General features: G+C 43.1%; 1 protein-coding gene across 5 annotated transcripts in view; it reads left to right on the forward strand.

The window, feature by feature from the left end:
- atp9b (ATPase phospholipid transporting 9B) overlaps nucleotides 1–17,023 on the forward strand; it is a 34,440-nt gene that overhangs the window by 8,165 nt on the left and 9,252 nt on the right. For 2 of the 5 annotated variants that reach the window (XR_007963394.1, XR_007963395.1), the window contains exons 9-27: nucleotides 61–141; nucleotides 2,672–2,747; nucleotides 3,634–3,710; nucleotides 6,941–7,101; nucleotides 7,186–7,328; nucleotides 7,824–7,936; nucleotides 8,053–8,286; nucleotides 10,263–10,424; nucleotides 10,609–10,701; nucleotides 11,772–11,855; nucleotides 11,927–12,097; nucleotides 12,191–12,289; nucleotides 12,721–12,955; nucleotides 13,089–13,153; nucleotides 13,252–13,407; nucleotides 13,930–13,994; nucleotides 14,546–14,712; nucleotides 15,006–15,209; nucleotides 15,809–16,037. Coding sequence is in view for 2 of the 5 variants with exons in the window: in XM_052071946.1 (XP_051927906.1) it covers nucleotides 61–141; nucleotides 2,672–2,747; nucleotides 3,634–3,710; nucleotides 6,941–7,101; nucleotides 7,186–7,328; nucleotides 7,824–7,936; nucleotides 8,053–8,286; nucleotides 10,263–10,424; nucleotides 10,609–10,701; nucleotides 11,772–11,855; nucleotides 11,927–12,097; nucleotides 12,191–12,289; nucleotides 12,721–12,955; nucleotides 13,089–13,153; nucleotides 13,252–13,407; nucleotides 13,930–13,994; nucleotides 14,546–14,712; nucleotides 15,006–15,209; nucleotides 15,809–15,945 (2,523 nt within the window). In the remaining 3 variants the exon portion in view is untranslated. Of the gene's footprint in view, nucleotides 1–60; nucleotides 142–2,671; nucleotides 2,748–3,633; nucleotides 3,711–6,940; nucleotides 7,102–7,185; nucleotides 7,329–7,823; nucleotides 7,937–8,052; nucleotides 8,287–10,262; nucleotides 10,425–10,608; nucleotides 10,702–11,771; nucleotides 11,856–11,926; nucleotides 12,098–12,190; nucleotides 12,290–12,720; nucleotides 12,956–13,088; nucleotides 13,154–13,251; nucleotides 13,408–13,929; nucleotides 13,995–14,545; nucleotides 14,713–15,005; nucleotides 15,210–15,808; nucleotides 16,316–16,586; nucleotides 16,877–17,023 lie in introns of those variants that run through there. The other 3 variants (XR_007963393.1, XM_052071946.1, XM_052071948.1) reach the window with 3 other exon arrangements.

A 17,023-nucleotide genomic window follows, 5' to 3' on the forward strand; every position in this document is an offset into this window, starting at 1 on the left:
TAAACATCAAATGATGCTCGTTTGTTTAGTTTATTCATAACTGTCTCCATCTTTACTCAGGACCTGTTCTCCATCAATGCCTTTGTCTACGCCCAGAAGCCTGAGCTGGACATCCACAGTTTTGAGGGAAACTTCACACGGGTACACTTGTTTTATTTCCTGTCGAAATAAATCCTCAACATATAATTGACCAAGTGGCAACAATGGGCGTCTTGTCATCACATGCAGGCCCCGCTACTACCTAGCGAGCTTCCATCTATCCTGTGTTGCTTGCTTGTTGCTCCCAATTTTTTTTTTTTTTTTTAATCGCAGATTAGCACAGCCCCCACAGAGAGTCGAGTCACACTACAAAGACCGGCTTTGTGGTCTGTCTTCACTCTTGGCCACACACCAGGCTTAGTGAGCAAGCACTTCCTCCACTCATTCATCCTCCACGGCCTTCCTTTGCATATCGTGTGCTTTCAGTCAGAGCAGGATGGGGGGGGGGGGCAGTGGTGGGGGCGAGAAAAAAAAATTGGGTTCCCACAGACCCACTGCAAATGAACTTACCTATTTATGAGGAGTCCTCTTTTTTTTCCCTCCTCCTCCTAGACTTTTTGGAGACGCGGCGATGCGATGACAATGTCAGAGTGGTCAAGCGTTGGACCGCCCCGCCATTTATTTTTCATGCACTTCTTCATCACTTTGTGAGGATTGACAGGATGTTGCTGCTTGGGTGTCATAATTATTATATCAGGCAGGCAATTTGAGATGAAACCAGAGCCTGCACTCACCGCTCTGGACCATTTCCGCGTGTTTGGCTTTATTTAAGAAAGCGGCGGTGAAACCAGACACACACACGCACACACACAAAGGGCCTTATTTATCTGTGAAATCTCACCAATGTGACTGCTGTACTTGTTTTTTTTTTTTCTCCATTTAAAAAATGTGTCAAACTCAAGGCCCGGGGATCAGATCTGGCCCGCCACATCATTTTATGTGGCCCGCGAAAGCAGCTCAAAGATGTCGACTTCCATCATCCTTTCTAAAATGTCTACATTTGTAAATTACCGTAAAATCCGGATTACAAGCCACTACTTTTTATCCACACTTTCGACACTGGGGTCCAATGAAATTGTATGATTACCGCTAATCACAACTTCCTTATTTCAGTCTTTCTTCTAACCGTGATCAACATGGAGAATACCAGACGAAAAGCATATGATGCCGATTTCAAACTAAAAGCGATCACTCTGGCAGTTAAAGAAGGAAATCGAGCTGCTGCCCGTAATCTTGGCATAGGCGAGTCTTTGGTGCGAAGGCGGAGGCTCTGGCAAGAAGAACTGAGCCAGTGTAAAAAGACAACCAAACGTTTTAAAGGTGGGCCGTCGTGGTGTTATAGATTCATGAAACGGAAAAGCCTGTCTATTAGGGCACACACGACATTGTGTCAGCAGCTCCCTCCCAATTACGAGGACAAACTTGCTTTGTTCCGCACATTCACACAAACAAAATTAGCGAAGAATTCCATCAGCCCAGGTGAAATAATAAATTTGGACGAAAACCCTCTTGACATTTGGTTTGCGTTTTTTTTCTGCGGGGGTTCAGCGGGGGACCGCGTCAGCCGCCTCACCCGGAGACGCTCCATGACGGCAGGGATGCAGAAGCGAACACCCGCCTACACATTGGCCAGCGGTTTATAGTACGGTGCGGCGCGTATAATTACAAAATTGATTTTTCTTCATAAATCTGAGCAAGCGGCTCTTAATCAGGTGTAGCCCGGAGTTTACGGTATATGTAATAAGATATCCTTTATTTGTCCCACACTGGGGAAATTTACTGTCGACAGCAGCAAGACTGTGGGTAGAAAGAAGAAAAAAAATAGTAATAATAAATAAGAGATATATTCTGAGCATTTTATTGTTTCCAAACCTCTCATAATAGAAACTTAAATAGTTGAAACAACAGTTATTCTTGACTTCTTTGTATGGTTTCAGTCTCAACGGCCCTCCAAGTGAAACAGTAACTTAAATGTGGCCCGTGCCAGAAATGAGACACCACTGATTGAACAGTGCCCCTTGCAGTACAGTATTGATGAAACGAGCTACTGCATGGCTTCATGTGAGCTGCTTACGGAAATGAAAATTGCGTCCTTTAACACATTCAGTACCAGCCAATTCTGGACCTAGTCTGAAAAGACGTTTAAAAACGTCTTTGGGAGTGAATGAGTTAAGTGCGTTTTGTGATGTATTTTTGTATAGCTAAGAAATAACTTCAAATGACACTCGGAGCCCTCTCCGTTAAAGAGAATTAAAGGCGTAGTTCCCCATTGACATGGATGAAAATTGTGTTAATCCCTTCCAGGCTCTTAAAAACTATTTTTTTGTAATGTCATTTACCGGTAATCAGAATAACGGCACTCGATAACATTGCGCTTTATGCAAGCATACAGTATTGACAAAATGTAAAGAATTCAACCAATTTTATTGTTACATTTTTTCCAGCTTCAATTATTTCAGTACTTGATGTATCTTGTGGGGGGAAAAAAAAGCTCCCACCAAAAACGCTTTCATTTTTACCACCTTTGAGTTCCGAATACTTCACGTCCATACGGCGACTCTGTGATGTGGCCGTGAATTTAATCTTTTTATTATTATTTTTTTGTCCTGTCTCAATCCCACCCCCACCGTAGGAGGACGCTGACCCCCAGGTCCACGAGAGCCTGAGCATCGAAAACACACTGTGGGCCAGCACGGTCGTCGCCTCGGGTGAGTACGTTTTCCTCCACCCCCTAGCTGAAGTCCCCGGAGTCAGTTGAGAGCGTTTGAGACTCCCTCGCTCGCCATTGATTTGTGGTAACCCCCCCCCCCCCCCGCCCCCCCAACCACATTAGCTCCCTCACTTCACAATGCCCTGACCTTGACCAGAAGAACAAACACTCAGAGGCCTTAACTTACTGAGTGGGCTCTTACGTCATTATTGTCCCCAACAAAAGTCTCTCCATTGGCAGCTCGGGATTGTGACCATATCGATGTGACAACTTCTAGTTGTCTGTTACAGTGCGGTATGGATAGACAAAAGGTCACATATCTCTTGTCGAACTATGATATTAGCACTTTGAGATACCGTCTGGTTTAATCTTATTGTGATGTCTGATTGACACTTCTGATTCATTGCTAATATCCCATTGTGTCACTTAGTTTTCTTTTATGGTTCACTATCAATACAAAAAGTGACAAGTGCCATTTGTTGACAAATATAGACCAAATATGACTTGACACATTCTTCATCAGCTTCAACCGCTTAAGACATTTTGGCCTTTTTTTTTTCTTCAACGTTCCCGCATTAAAACTTCTGCCAGCTCATTTAATATTAATGACCCCTTAGTCCGTTGTTATAAGGCCAGCTTAATGAATTGGCGAGTGAAGATGGCGCTGTATTGATTTGGTTTTATCACGCCGTTTGTGTGAGGGCGCCCAACGTATTAAAACTCCTGACTTGAGTGACAATGAGACGCAACAACGCTTCTCTGCAGCCTTATTGCATTTCCTCCCATGCAGTTCATCTTACTATGGTGTGTGTGTGGGGGGGGGGGGGGGGAATTCATGGTTGGCCAGATAATGAGCAGCATTACTTGTCCTGTTTGTTTGGCAGGCACTGTGATCGGGGTGGTTATCTACACCGGCAAGGAGACCCGCAGTGTACTCAATACGTCCGAAGCCAAAAACAAGGTGAAGGCTGCGTGAGCTCATTCAGAGCATTTTGGCTGATCTTTCAAGACCAACAGAACATTATTCGGTCACAATTTAAACACGGCATCTCTCAAAAGGAAAAGAGTGTACTTCTATTTCCCCATAAAGAAAAAGGTTTTCTACCGTTTCCCGTTCATTAATCATCAGAAGTAGGTTTCAAAAACACCGGTTTCTGATCAAAAAGGCGGAGCAAATGAGCTTTTTGTGAATCAGGGCGAGGCAAACTCATTTGTTTAGCACACTTCACATTCAAGTGCTTTACGTAAAACATAAAAAGCACGACGGAAACAGAAACAAAGTCTGAAGAGATTGTGAAAATCATAGTAAAAGTTTGACTGACAAAGGTGGGCCTGACCTTCTTCCCCGCCTAGCCGTTGGGAGAACGTATTGATGTGTACAGTACATCCGTTGTTGGTCGTGAAAGGGTTACTAGATTGCGCCAAGTCACATGCAAGGTGTTTTTCTTTTCTTCTTTTTTTTTTTTGGCACCCTTGACCTTATAGATAAAGCTTCTCTTGTCAATGCAGAAAAGGTCAGCAGCGTTGGCTAATTATCCAAAAGGGAAATTAACTAAGGGCAGGATTTAAATGACTTTTTCTGGTGAGGAGTTAATCCGCCACAATCCTGCGTCGAGTGTTTTGTTCCCGGAGATTGATGAAAAGGATACCGTGTTTGGCTGATTTAGGTTTTAAGATAAGAAAACCTTTATTTGTCTCACAATGGAGAAATTCCCAATTTACAGGAGCAAAATTATGAAAGGGAGAAGTAGAAGAAGGAAAAGTATATAAATAAATGTAAATTATAATATGATTTTAATACTCTGGTTGTGGGGGCATTGGATTGGGGGATTTTTCAGCATCAACACCTGTCTTGATTTACACCGCACGGTCCAAGTGACATCTCTTCCGAAGTGGATCAAAATCTGATCTGTACCGGATATCTGATGGTCTGATTCCACTGTACACGCACAGCTCACATTCCATCCTGATGTCATCGAAATACACACACCGGTGACATAAACAGTGGATGTCAAAACGCTACACACCCCGGGTTTAAATGCCACCAAATTATTAAAAATTGCCGTCAGATTTTCTAGTAGGCTTTTCCCAACATATTTGTCTCGTGGCCGCCATTAAGTAAGGGAAAAAATAATTAATAAATGCGATTTGGTGTGCCTGCGGGGTGTTTGAACGTATTGTTTGAAATATATTTATTGTATATTAGGCACTTGGACAATGAGTGAAAATTCAGCCTAGCATCACCTCAGACCTGCTGTTTGGTGGAATCTGAGGGAAATCCAATAAATATCAAGGGGATAATGTCACAAGTGCCGATACGGGGAGCGGAGATTGCGGGGTGTAAAAAGTCAATAGTCGGGCATGACAATGTGTTTTTTTTGGCCTCAGGTGGGTCAATGATCTGCCCGACAGGACACCGGATAAGAATCGTCTCCTTGTGTGTAATCGTCGGACACGGCCCCTTGTCTAAAAAACGTCTCTCAAACTGTCATTTAAATGGGCCTGTAATCAATATCCGTGAATTCCGAGCCAGCACCAACGTCTCAAGCTAAAAGCAATATGCATCATTGCAAACAGACATCTCCAGTCAAATACAGAAGTACTCACACGATGCAATAAAGATAAAATCATGTGCAGTGGTGGCAAAAGTACTCGCACTCTGTCATCGTGTAGTTAGAGATGACATAAGTGCAAGTACTGATTCGACTCCTTTTCCCAAAGTAGATGTTAAAAGGTCGACACTGAAACGTACCGCAATGGAGCAAAACAAAAAAGAACTTTTACTGACAGTTATCTATAATATATTGTATAGTTAACCTCATTCCATCCCAAAGACGATTTCAAACGTCTTTTCAGACTTGGTCCCGAATTGGTTGGTGCTGAATGAGTTAAAATTGAATACGTTTTTTGTTGTTGTCATCCACAACTGTTAAAAAGTAAAGCCCAAAGTACAGATACCCGTTTTCTAATCTAGGGACTAAAAGTAAAAAAATATTTGTTACCTGCCACCACAAAATGACCCCAAATAAATGAGGACGAGTATACGTGAGGAGCCCCGATTTCACACGCGCGTTTACAAGGCGCCACAAAGGCTCAACAAATCATTCTTTTTCACGGCGCGGTGACGACTGAAGTGAAATATGTTCTTTTATTCACTGATCACTTCTTTAAGGTTGAAGTAATTGAGACCTTCTCCTTCACCGCCCCCCATCCCGAAAACAGGCCTCAACGGGCTTTACAATGACTTCATCCGATCCCCGGCCAGGCCTGGAGAACGTCGAGCGGCCATTGTTCTGCTTAAAGGGGATCCTTTTGCTTTTCAGCTGTGCGCTCTGTCTTAATTTTTCTTCATTTTAATCCCACCGTGCCCCCCCCCCCAACCTTCCCTTTTCTATTTTTCTCAATAGCTCAAACATGAACCTTGGAGTTGGGGCTCCCGCCCACCCCGCCCTGGGCTACTGGGATTTTTAACATCCACTGATAAATCAGTCACACTACTCTCTTGGGCCTCGGCGGTCCTCGGGGAGGAAATGTGCTCGTTGGGGGTCCAATAGCAGTGGAGGAATTCTCCTTTTCCTCCTTCCCCGCCCGCTTCCTATTCATCGCAGGTCTTTGAGCGCGGGGAAATGTTATGTTGGCGTTTTTTGGGGGGGTTTTATTGTCAATGCACTGCATCACATGAAAGCCCTCTGTGGTACGCTGCCAAAAATGGGTTGGGCGGCTTCTTTATTTAACATCTTTTTCCCACATACTTCATTGGCTGTGAGATGCACTTGAAAAATAAGACAACTTTGACCCCGCATAGTCTCAATATGGGAACTCCTTTGACCCTGAGCGTATTGAAAGGCGACAATGTAGTTTGTTAAAAAAAAATCGATTTAAAAACTACCACCTATAACCCTGTTTATGTCATACACGATTGAAATGACAAAAGCCAGCATCTAAATAGTGAATGAGATGAGATTCCTGTAATGTCGTTTTATTTCCTTTGTGGGTTTTCATTGGTTGGTGGGGCAGTTACGATTCAGCCCCATGAAGTCTGCCTAGCAACAACCGAAGTGTAGTCATTTATTTCTTCGATTTGCTTGTTTTATTTTCAATTTCTGAAAAAAAAAACATGATCTCGTAATTTTTCTGCCCACCCCATTGGCCAGTGGCAGCAGTCATTTTTTTTCGCCCTTCTGTCTGCAGGTGGGCCTACTGGACTTGGAATTGAACCGACTCACCAAGGCCCTGTTCTTCGCCCAACTAGTTCTGTCCATTGTCATGGAAGCCCTGCTCGGCTTTGTGGGCCCGTGGTTCCGCAACCTGTTCCGCTTTGTTGTGCTCTTCTCTTATATCATCCCCATAAGGTACGTCAGAGAACCTTTTATTTATTTTATTTTTTGGGGGGGGACATGGGTTTCACTTGCTGCTTCATTGACCTTGTGGCGCAGCCTACGAGTGAATCTGGACATGGGCAAGGCAGCCTACGGCTGGATGATCATGAAGGATGAGAATATTCCCGGCACGGTGGTGAGGACCAGCACCATCCCGGAAGAACTGGGCCGGCTGGTCTACCTGCTGACGGATAAAACAGGCAAGAGTGGCCAGAAATGCACCCCACCGCTCTTTTGTATCACTTGTTAGCTGCGCGTCAGGGTGATAAATTCTTGCGGCTTTGTCTCAAGAAAGGAATGGATTGGGCGTTGATGCCTATTTATCCAGGTTGATGGGTAAGAGAATGAGGAGCCATGAATCAGCAAAAACTGGTTAAACAGTGTGGGACTCTCTGGCAGCAACATCCATTCAAACGACCCCATCGTCCCCTGTTTTGCCATCAGTACATTGACTTAGTTTGGTTGTGTTTTGGCTTGTAATTAGAGAGGACACATCGTCTATATTGGAAAGGAGATTCGGGCCAGTTGTGGATCTTTTCTTTTCTGGCAAGAACTCAAATTTATTTTTCAACTTTTTCACCTGATGCAGGTGGAACATGCTCGTAATACTTTTGTGTACATCATCAGTCTTAAGTATGGAGGTGGACACTCCCCTCCCCCAAGTGTGTTTCTAAAGCTATCCACGTGACCTGCAGGCACTTTGACACAAAACGAGATGATCTTCAAGCGGCTGCACCTGGGAACCGTGTCCTACGGTACCGACACCATGGACGAAATCCAGAGCCATGTCATCCAGTCCTACGCTCAGGTTAAGATGGCTTGTGTTATTGAGATAAAAGTCAAAATCTTCCAATAGTTTTGTTTTTTGTAGAAAAAAAAATCCCCACAAATATATAATAATGATATACGTTCATTCCCTGTCAGGGCCCCTCCAGTGGTGGCACCGGCGGCTCCGCCACAGCGTCCCAGAAATCCCAGACCCCGGGCCCCAAAGTCCGCAAGAGCGTCAGCAGCCGCATCCACGAGGCGGTGAAGGCCATTGCTCTGTGCCACAACGTCACGCCCGTCTACGAGGCGTGTGGCGAGACCGAGACGGCGGAGGCCGAGCAGGACTTCAGCGACGACAACCGCACGTACCAGGCCTCCAGTCCCGATGAGGTGACCCCCTATCCATTATTAATGCCTGACCAACAATCTAAACAACACCATTTTGTCACTTTACCAGAACACAGTCAGAAACTATGAGCTCTCGGAGGAGGTTAAGTTATTAAAAAAAATTCAGAAGGGCCCTTCTGAAAATTTATGACCTGAAACAGAAAACAGTCCTTGAAGGCGTCATGGAGTGCCGGTCAGATTCGTGCAGTTTTTTTGTTTGGGGTCCATTGAACATATTCATCGGTGATATATCGAATGACGAAGTCTTTTTAAAATCGAAATCAGCCCCTTATGAACTCCAGAAGAAGCAAAAGTGTATATGTAAATGAACATATTCAATATAGCGCCCAGATGTTAGCAGTAATTGTCAAATAGTGCAGTCAGAAAGGAGTTCAAAATAAATCAAAACCTCCCACTATTGCGCTTGTCTTTTCCTCCCGTCCCGGCAGATGTATACATTTCGATCCCCTCACCACTACCACTGCGCACCAAATCCATCGACTCGCTTGGCTTGAGCAATATTTCATTTCCTCTCTGAGGTGACAAGAGACCCCCTTCGCCGCCTTCCGTTGTCTTTTGTTCTGTCACCCGCTTGTCGTGGTTTTGTTTGTCAACTGGCATTACAATTAGGGGGCGGTTTGAAAAATTTCCCAGAGCGCCAAAAAATTTGAGAACCGTGACTCTAATGTAAACATTAAAATCACATTAGATTCAAAGTTATAGTGCTTAATTTCATTTAATAACTTTTAGAATGTGTAGTGTATGCATGTGTCCAGCTCTGTGTACACACACACGAGATAATGATTCACATGTGTTGAGTAAAAAGTGTGTGTGTGTGTGTGTGTGTGTGTGTGTGTGTGTGTGTGTGTGTGTGTGTGTGTGTGTGTGGGTGGGTGGGGTGGGGGGGGCTCGAAGGGAGGGATGGATGGCTGGGTATTAACAGGAAGTCCCAATTTGTAGGTCAGAGTATAATAACAACCTTTGAGTGAGCAAAATTGAAAATGAAGCCATTGAGAGTTGAGTCGTGTGCAGCTGAACACTCGCTCACTTGCACGTGGGGCTTTTTGTGGGGGCTCTGAGTTCCTGCCGAGGGGAGATAGAGGGTTGGGGCGGGGGGGACAGGAAAGCGCTTATCTGGCGCTCAGTGTCATACAATAGAAATCCCGTAATGCTCTAATTTTCTCTGCACGGGGGGCGGAGCTGGGTTGTCTCAATATTTTATTGATGTGCAAACGGAACAGACATTTTGAATAAACAAGTGTAGGCTCACTATTTGACGATCAAACTAAACTATGTTGAGCAGGGGTGTCAAACTAATTTTTTGTCGCGGACCACTTCGGAGTTACGGCTTCCATTGGAGGGCCAATGCAAAATCTCAACGTAATTTATTACCGTGACAATTTGACATTTTGGTCCAGATTTCAGCAAGGATTATGAAAGTTGACACACATGATTTGCATCCGCGGGCCACATAGAATGACGTGGCGGGCCGCATCTGGCCCCCGGGCCTCAACTTTGAAACCTGTGATTTACCGGAAAGATTAATGTGAAGCTAGAAATCCATAAACAATTAACTTTCTCGTTTTGAGGCTAACAAAAGTGCTCCGGCTAATGTTTGGTTCGCTATTCGTCAACATCAAACTACGTTGGAAGTCGATGATGCCATTGAACAGAGCTACTAGCATTTGAGGCTCACGATAAGCTCACTATTTGACAACACCCAACTTCTGTTTGAAAGTGCTCTATAAATACTGTTGACTTGACTTGACTTGACTTCTTTATTGTATGTACAGTGGGTTTAAAGAGCTCTAATAGGATATATAAGACGTCATTAAACAGTCAGCTCCTAAGGTCTGAGGCTAACAAAAGCAGTCAGGTAAACTGGCCTCACTATTTGGCAAGCAACAGGTTTGTCTCACAGCAGTTTAAGTCTTCAACTAACTTGCGAATAACCGGACAAACTAATTGTGTAACTACAGGTGGCGCTGGTGCAGTGGACTCAGAGTGTGGGCCTGACCCTGGTGAACCGAGACCTGGCCTCCCTGCAGCTCAAGACGCCTGCCGGGCAGATCCTGTCCTTCAGCATCCTGCAGATCTTCCCCTTCACCTCCGAGAGCAAGCGCATGGGTATCATTGTCAGGGTCAGAAATGTATTTTCATTACCAAACACTGAATTGTCTTCAGTTAGTAGCATATTTAAAAAAAAAAAAAAAAAAGCGAAATTAAAAAAAATATATTGACCATATTTTAAAATGCATTTGATTGATATTTGTTTTCTTTGATTAACTTTACTCTTTGGCTCACTGCGACTATTTTGCCGTCCAGGAGGAGTCGACAGGTGACATCACATTCTACATGAAGGGTGCCGACGTGGCCATGGCGAGCATCGTCCAGTACAACGACTGGCTGGAGGAGGAGGTGACCATTCTTCGGAATATTTTAAGACCCCTTCAAGGATGCATGAAAACTGCATAAACAACGCATACAGCCTTTTTTAAGCATTATTTCCAACCTGCCGTCAATATTCCCCTGCTATTTAGGACGTTCATCAAGAGCTCAACGGGCCGCGTCGACGCCCGCTTGAAGGTCTATGTTCATAATAATCATATTGGCATGAGTGAGTCGTTAACCACCGGGGGCGGCTTTTGATTTAATTAGTGACCCAGATAGTAATTACACTCTGTCATATTCTCAAACGTCAGTTGCTAACGATGCCCCCGTCGGGCGTGCTCGTCAATAACCAATCAAGCCCTCATATCCCAAAAATGAAGCCGCATCCGTCGTCTCCTTTTGTATTGCCGCATTCTCTGCGCTGGACCGACCGACCGCGGGCCATTCTATTGCGCATTGATTCATGTTGGCGTTGGGACAGAAGCATCATGCTAATCGGCTTTATGTTGGTTTATTTTTGGTTGAAATCTTGAATGAAAGCCGAATTGGCAAAAGTGCAGTTGAGTTGGGGGGGGGCGCTGTAACTGACTGATTCAACTCCCGTACTTCAGTTAAAGTTAAAAAAAAAGTATTACTATTGAAGAATACGCAATCGTTTTTTTTTTTTGTGTGCTCTTCCCGCATGTTTATTAAAAAACAACAACAACACACAATCCATTAATCTGTATTGGAATTAACAAAATCAGTGTTATTATACTTAAACGTTTTAGCTTATGTTAAAAATGTTGGCATATGAACCATGATTTATGATGAATTATTAAAACAGATTATCGGCTTCAATTAGAATAAACTTATTCTTTGGCATGCAGTCTTTTAAGCTTTTACTAGAACAACTTCACAAAATTCGACCAAACTAGTGTGGCGGTCGTATGAGATGAGGAAAGAAGAAAGTAAGATTACAACAGAAAGATTGTTTTGGTGGTTATTGTACACCCCCCGACCCCCCCCCCCCAAAGAAAAGCAGTACTATTTGAAAATTGCAGCGTAATCACGATAAAACCCTAAATTGTTCACCATTATTGTCTGGTTCTTGTCAGTGTGGCAACATGGCCCGAGAAGGTCTGAGAACGTTGGTGGTGGCCAAGAAGTCGCTGTCTGAGGAGCAGTACCAGGACTTTGAGGTAGACAGTCTACCCTTCATCGCAGTTTTCCCCTCGGCTCATCAGCAGACTTCTGGCGACTTCTCCCGCAGAGCCGCTACAACCAGGCCAAGCTGAGCATCCACGACCGGACCCTTAAAGTAGCAGCGGTGGTGGAGAGCCTGGAGCGGGAGATGGAGCTCCTCTGTCTGACCGGCGTGGAGGACCAGCTGCAGGCTGATGTTAGGCCCACGCTGGAGCTTCTTAGGAACGCCGGCATCAAGGTCTGGTCAGAAGATTAAAAAATGTTAACCTATTGAAATGGAATGGAAAGTATCACTTCATTCTTCTTTTTTTATGATTCCACCCTCCCCCAGATCTGGATGTTGACCGGGGACAAGCTGGAAACTGCCACGTGCATCGCCAAAAGCTCTCATTTGGTCTCTAGAAACCAGGACATCCATCTTTTCCGACCGGTATGTGCTTGAAGTACACCTTAACTCTCATAATGGTTTAAAAGAAACCTATACTTCAGTGTTGCCTTTACTTGAGAGTTTAAATTGTTCCAGGACCGCGTTTGTATCACCTGGCTCTCAAATCAACTGTTCCCATTGAATTGAATGGAAATTATACTAAATTGTAACAGCCCTCTACAAAAAATAATTAGTTAGTTTAAAAAAAAAAATCCAAATAGAGAGAGTAGAGAATGCCAGACATTTTCGTTTGTGGAGGCAGCACTTCAACACAGTCCCACGTTAGTCAGTGGAAATGTTCATGAAGCCATTTTTGCTCCAATTACCATCATCCATATTTTAGGTTCATCCTGGATTTCATGTGAAATCCCTGTGTGGTAACTTTTATGTGAGGAGTCAACAGTATGCGTGTGAATGCGCTTGTCTCCGTTCAGGTGACAAACCGAGGGGAGGCCCACCTTGAACTCAACGCCTTCCGCAGGAAGTACGACTGCGCGCTGGTCATCTCGGGCGACTCCCTGGAGGTGTGCCTGCGTTACTACGAGCACGAGTTTGTGGAGCTGGCGTGCCAGTGTCCCGCCGTGGTGTGCTGTCGCTGCTCGCCCACGCAGAAGGCCCAGATCGTCACGCTGCTCCAGCAGCACACCGCCAATAGAACCTGTGCCATTGGTGAGCCAGGCCTCACAAATGCCGCGATGACCTATTTATGTCCTCTATGGGTGGGAGCCCAAGCTAGCTTTATTATTACGTTTTTAATTTCGATTTCTTTGTTGTTCGTGCGTTTTGATTTTGTGCGCAACAGGTGATGGCGGAAATGACGTAAGCATGATCCAGGCTGCCAACTGCGGGATTGGAATCGAAGGAAAGGTAAATGTCATCCGACAAGAAACTCGGCATCCATTTGTACCATTTAGCTTTTTTTTTCCTTTTCGGGCTGGGGGCACTTATTTTGTTGATTCGAACAGGAAGGCAAGCAGGCGTCGCTGGCGGCCGACTTCTCTATCACGCAGTTCAAACACATCGGCCGCCTCCTCATGGTGCACGGCAGGAATAGCTACAAGCGCTCAGCAGCCCTGGGGCAGTTTGTCATGCACCGGGGAATGATCATCTCTGCCATGCAGGTACACTGAACATCCCGTACCGTCTTTGCCATTCTTTTATCTGCTGCTTTTGAAGTCTGATTATGTCTAACTTCCATTAAAAAAAAATAAATAATAATAAGTAACTCATTCAGTACCAGCCAATTCTGGACCAAGTTTGAAAAGACGTTTAAAAACGTCTTTGGGAGTGAATGAGTTAACGAGCATACTCTAATAAATAAAAGGACTCACGGAATTGAAAAATTCAAAATGAAATAAATACTAACGAGAATGAAAAATCCAAAAGTAATATAACCCTGCCGTAGCTTAAAAATGGCAGATCTTTTACCCTACTTAAGCCTACACGTCATGGGTGGTGAAACTCTTTGTATGGGTGGGTGGGGGGGACTATGGCAAAATTTGTAAGGAGCTGGCTCACAAACAAATATTCAGAAATGAACACCCAATGAGCTAATTTCACACATGATGGGTGGCAGGCTCTTTTTTTATACTCTGTCCCCATGAACATCAACATTTGACTTTTTTTTTCTTTTTTCACTTTAGGCTGTCTTCTCTTCCATATTCTATTTTGCTTCTGTTCCCTTGTATCAAGGATTCCTCATGGTTGGGTATGTCTCTTTTTCATCTTTATAGCATTCCTCGGTTCTCTACATTTTGATTGTGATTTTATTTTTCTGGTCTGGTCTATCATGTGTTGAAATGGTGGAAATGTCCAGTTTACAGCAATCGTTTGTACGGTATACTTAAGTGCACTTACATGTGGCGGTCACTTCAGCGGTGTACCGAAAACCAGGAGTACGTCATCTCAATGAGCACACTCACACAGGAGCTGCTGTAGGCTGTAGTTAACACCCAGTAAAATAATTAAGGTACCACGTTAATCCGTAGCGCCTTTTCTCACAGTGGCACAGTTCTCCAAATAAAAATACTCCCGGTTGAAATTGACTGCTGACACACATAACCAAAGAAAATGAATCATTGAGCCAAATACCAAATTGGTCAACTAAACCATATAATTGTGTCTAACAATCGTATACGAGCTTAATGCTAACACGTAATTTAAAATGCAATAAATGGACTAATGAAATTGGCATAGATGGTAAGGGTAATTTATGAATCTTTGAACCAACACTTTGACTTTTTGAACTCCCACGTACAGTTACGCCACCATCTACACCATGTTCCCGGTGTTCTCGCTGGTCCTGGATCAGGACGTGAAACCAGAGATGGCGCTGCTCTACCCGGAGCTCTACAAGGACTTGACCAAGGGCCGCTCGCTTTCCTTCAAGACCTTCCTGATCTGGGTTTTGGTTAGCGTTTATCAAGGTAACATAAAATTTCTCATTTCCATTTCTCTATTTATTTTATATACATTTCATTTGATACTTTATCGGACTGTTTTTTCCCCCCTTTTTTGGTCAGTGTTTTAATAATTAATAATTAATTTCTTCACTTTCAAATTGTGACTTAATATTTCTTGTCCTGCATATATGGTATAACATTTTGTATTTTCTTTTACATTTGTTTATTTTGTGTGTGTGCGTGCGCACAAGCTCGTATTGTTGCACGTTGTTCCACGCTCACCGATTGTGGATTTTTTTTTTCCACGTCGCCACCAGGGGGCATCCTGATGTACGGGGCCTTGGTGCTGTTCGAGTCGGAGTTTGTGCACGTGGTGGCCATCTCGTTCACGGCGCTCATCTTGACCGAGCTGCTCATGGTGGCGCTGACGGTGCGCATGTGGCACTGGCTCATGGTGGTGGCAGAGTTCCTCAGCCTGGGCTGTTACTTGGCCTCGCTCGCCTTCCTCAACGAGTACTTTGGTGAGAGTCCCCCGTCGATGTGTACACAAATTATGGGATGCCAGGAGGATGTTAGGTAATAGCCAATAGTAAAGCAACTATTAATATGTTAATATGTTATTAATGTTAATGTTAATTAATAATGTTATTAATATGAAACTGTGAGCTGCGAGCAGCAGCCCATACTGTATTTTTACTTTTCGTGTCTTCAATAATTGATTAGAGGCAATATTTTCCTGTTGAGGCGTTTCGTAACTTGAACATTTCGTATGAAGAGACGTTCGTAAGTAGAGGTACCATTGGACTTATGTTTGATTTCATGTGCACTTTATCTGTTTTCGTGATTAATTTAGGCATCTATTTTAAATCGCTGTATCTTGCGAATATCATACTGATTATTTGAAATGGAAAAATACTTTGTGTATTTCACTTTATATGATTTTAATTGTATTTTATTCTTTGATTTGTAACTTATTTTTTTTTGCAAAACGTATTTTTATTCATTTAGATTCCTTAACTAATAATAAATTCAATCATTTTGTATTTTTAATACAATATCTACCGCATGCGACTGTAACTTTTCAGTTTTTAAGTCTTCTTGGTTTTGTGTGTTTCATCAGATTTGAGGTATATCACCACGTGGCCTTTTATTTGGAAGGTGTCGTCCATCACACTGGTCAGCTGCCTGCCGCTTTACATCATTAAGTACCTCAAGCGGAAATTCTCACCATCCAGCTACTCCAAACTGGCCTCCTGAGACATACACGGAAGCCATCTTGTCATCAACTTTCGCACACATTTTTTTTCTTTTCTTTTCACCGCTGCAACTCCTCACTGCTGGATGTGGAGGTCAGTAATGATGTTTCCATTTTTTTGATTGATATCTCTTGAGATTTTTGTGATTACTTGAATGGAACGAGCACAAAAAAATTAAAAATTGTCTTTTCGCACATTAAAATGGCCGTCTAAAGGGGAGTTCACAAAGGTCCTAAAGTGTAATTTGTAGACTTTTGCATACATTTTTTAGGTGTTAATTTTACTCTTTGCACTCAGGGATGTCTGGAATGAGTTTTATCATTTACGGCATCCCTGTTTGCATCTCTGCCTGCACATATTGTATTTAAAGTGTTAAAAAAAAACAAGAAAAGAAAAACGTACCAGGTATTATGTAGAAAAGGACGAACAAAAAGTGGTGTTTTTTTTTTTAAGTTTTCCCAAAAGTTTACATCTCTGCTATCGTTTCAGAATATAGAATTTCTATAATTATAATATAACAAGTCCAGCACTGCAAAATTCAAACCATGTCGTTGCTAAATATGGTGTTTCATTTTCCATTTGAGATTACAGAAAACAATTTACATGCTGAAAACATTCCTGGTTTTGAAATTCTCTTTGCAGTGTCGCCATTTGGCCACCAGATGGAGAACAAACACCACATATTTGACAGACAACAGAGCCTTCATTTTGTTGACCAAATTGAGCAGGAATATAATAATTATAAAGGGGAAATAACTCTCATTGCCATATTTGGACTCAAGAATACACTTGAACATACTTTTTCTTCTGTTTGTTGACTTCCAAATTCTAGCTGTCAAACTAACTTATAGGCTGCGTTCCAAGGAACAGACTTTCTAAATCTTTCGGCAAAGTAAATGAGCCACTTGCCATGGATATTGTAAACCTGTATAAAAAATATATATATAATTCAGCCACACAGGCTCACATTTATGATTTGAAGTCATCTTTAGTAGACGTGTCTGGTATGTGATGTCATCTTTACCGGATGTCTCCATGAAATGAAGTGAAAGAAAAGCCCTGCCTCAGTTCCCAATAAT

Source organism: Hippocampus zosterae, chromosome 7 (assembly GCF_025434085.1).
Source record: "Hippocampus zosterae strain Florida chromosome 7, ASM2543408v3, whole genome shotgun sequence".
NCBI lineage: Eukaryota > Metazoa > Chordata > Actinopteri > Syngnathiformes > Syngnathidae > Hippocampus > Hippocampus zosterae.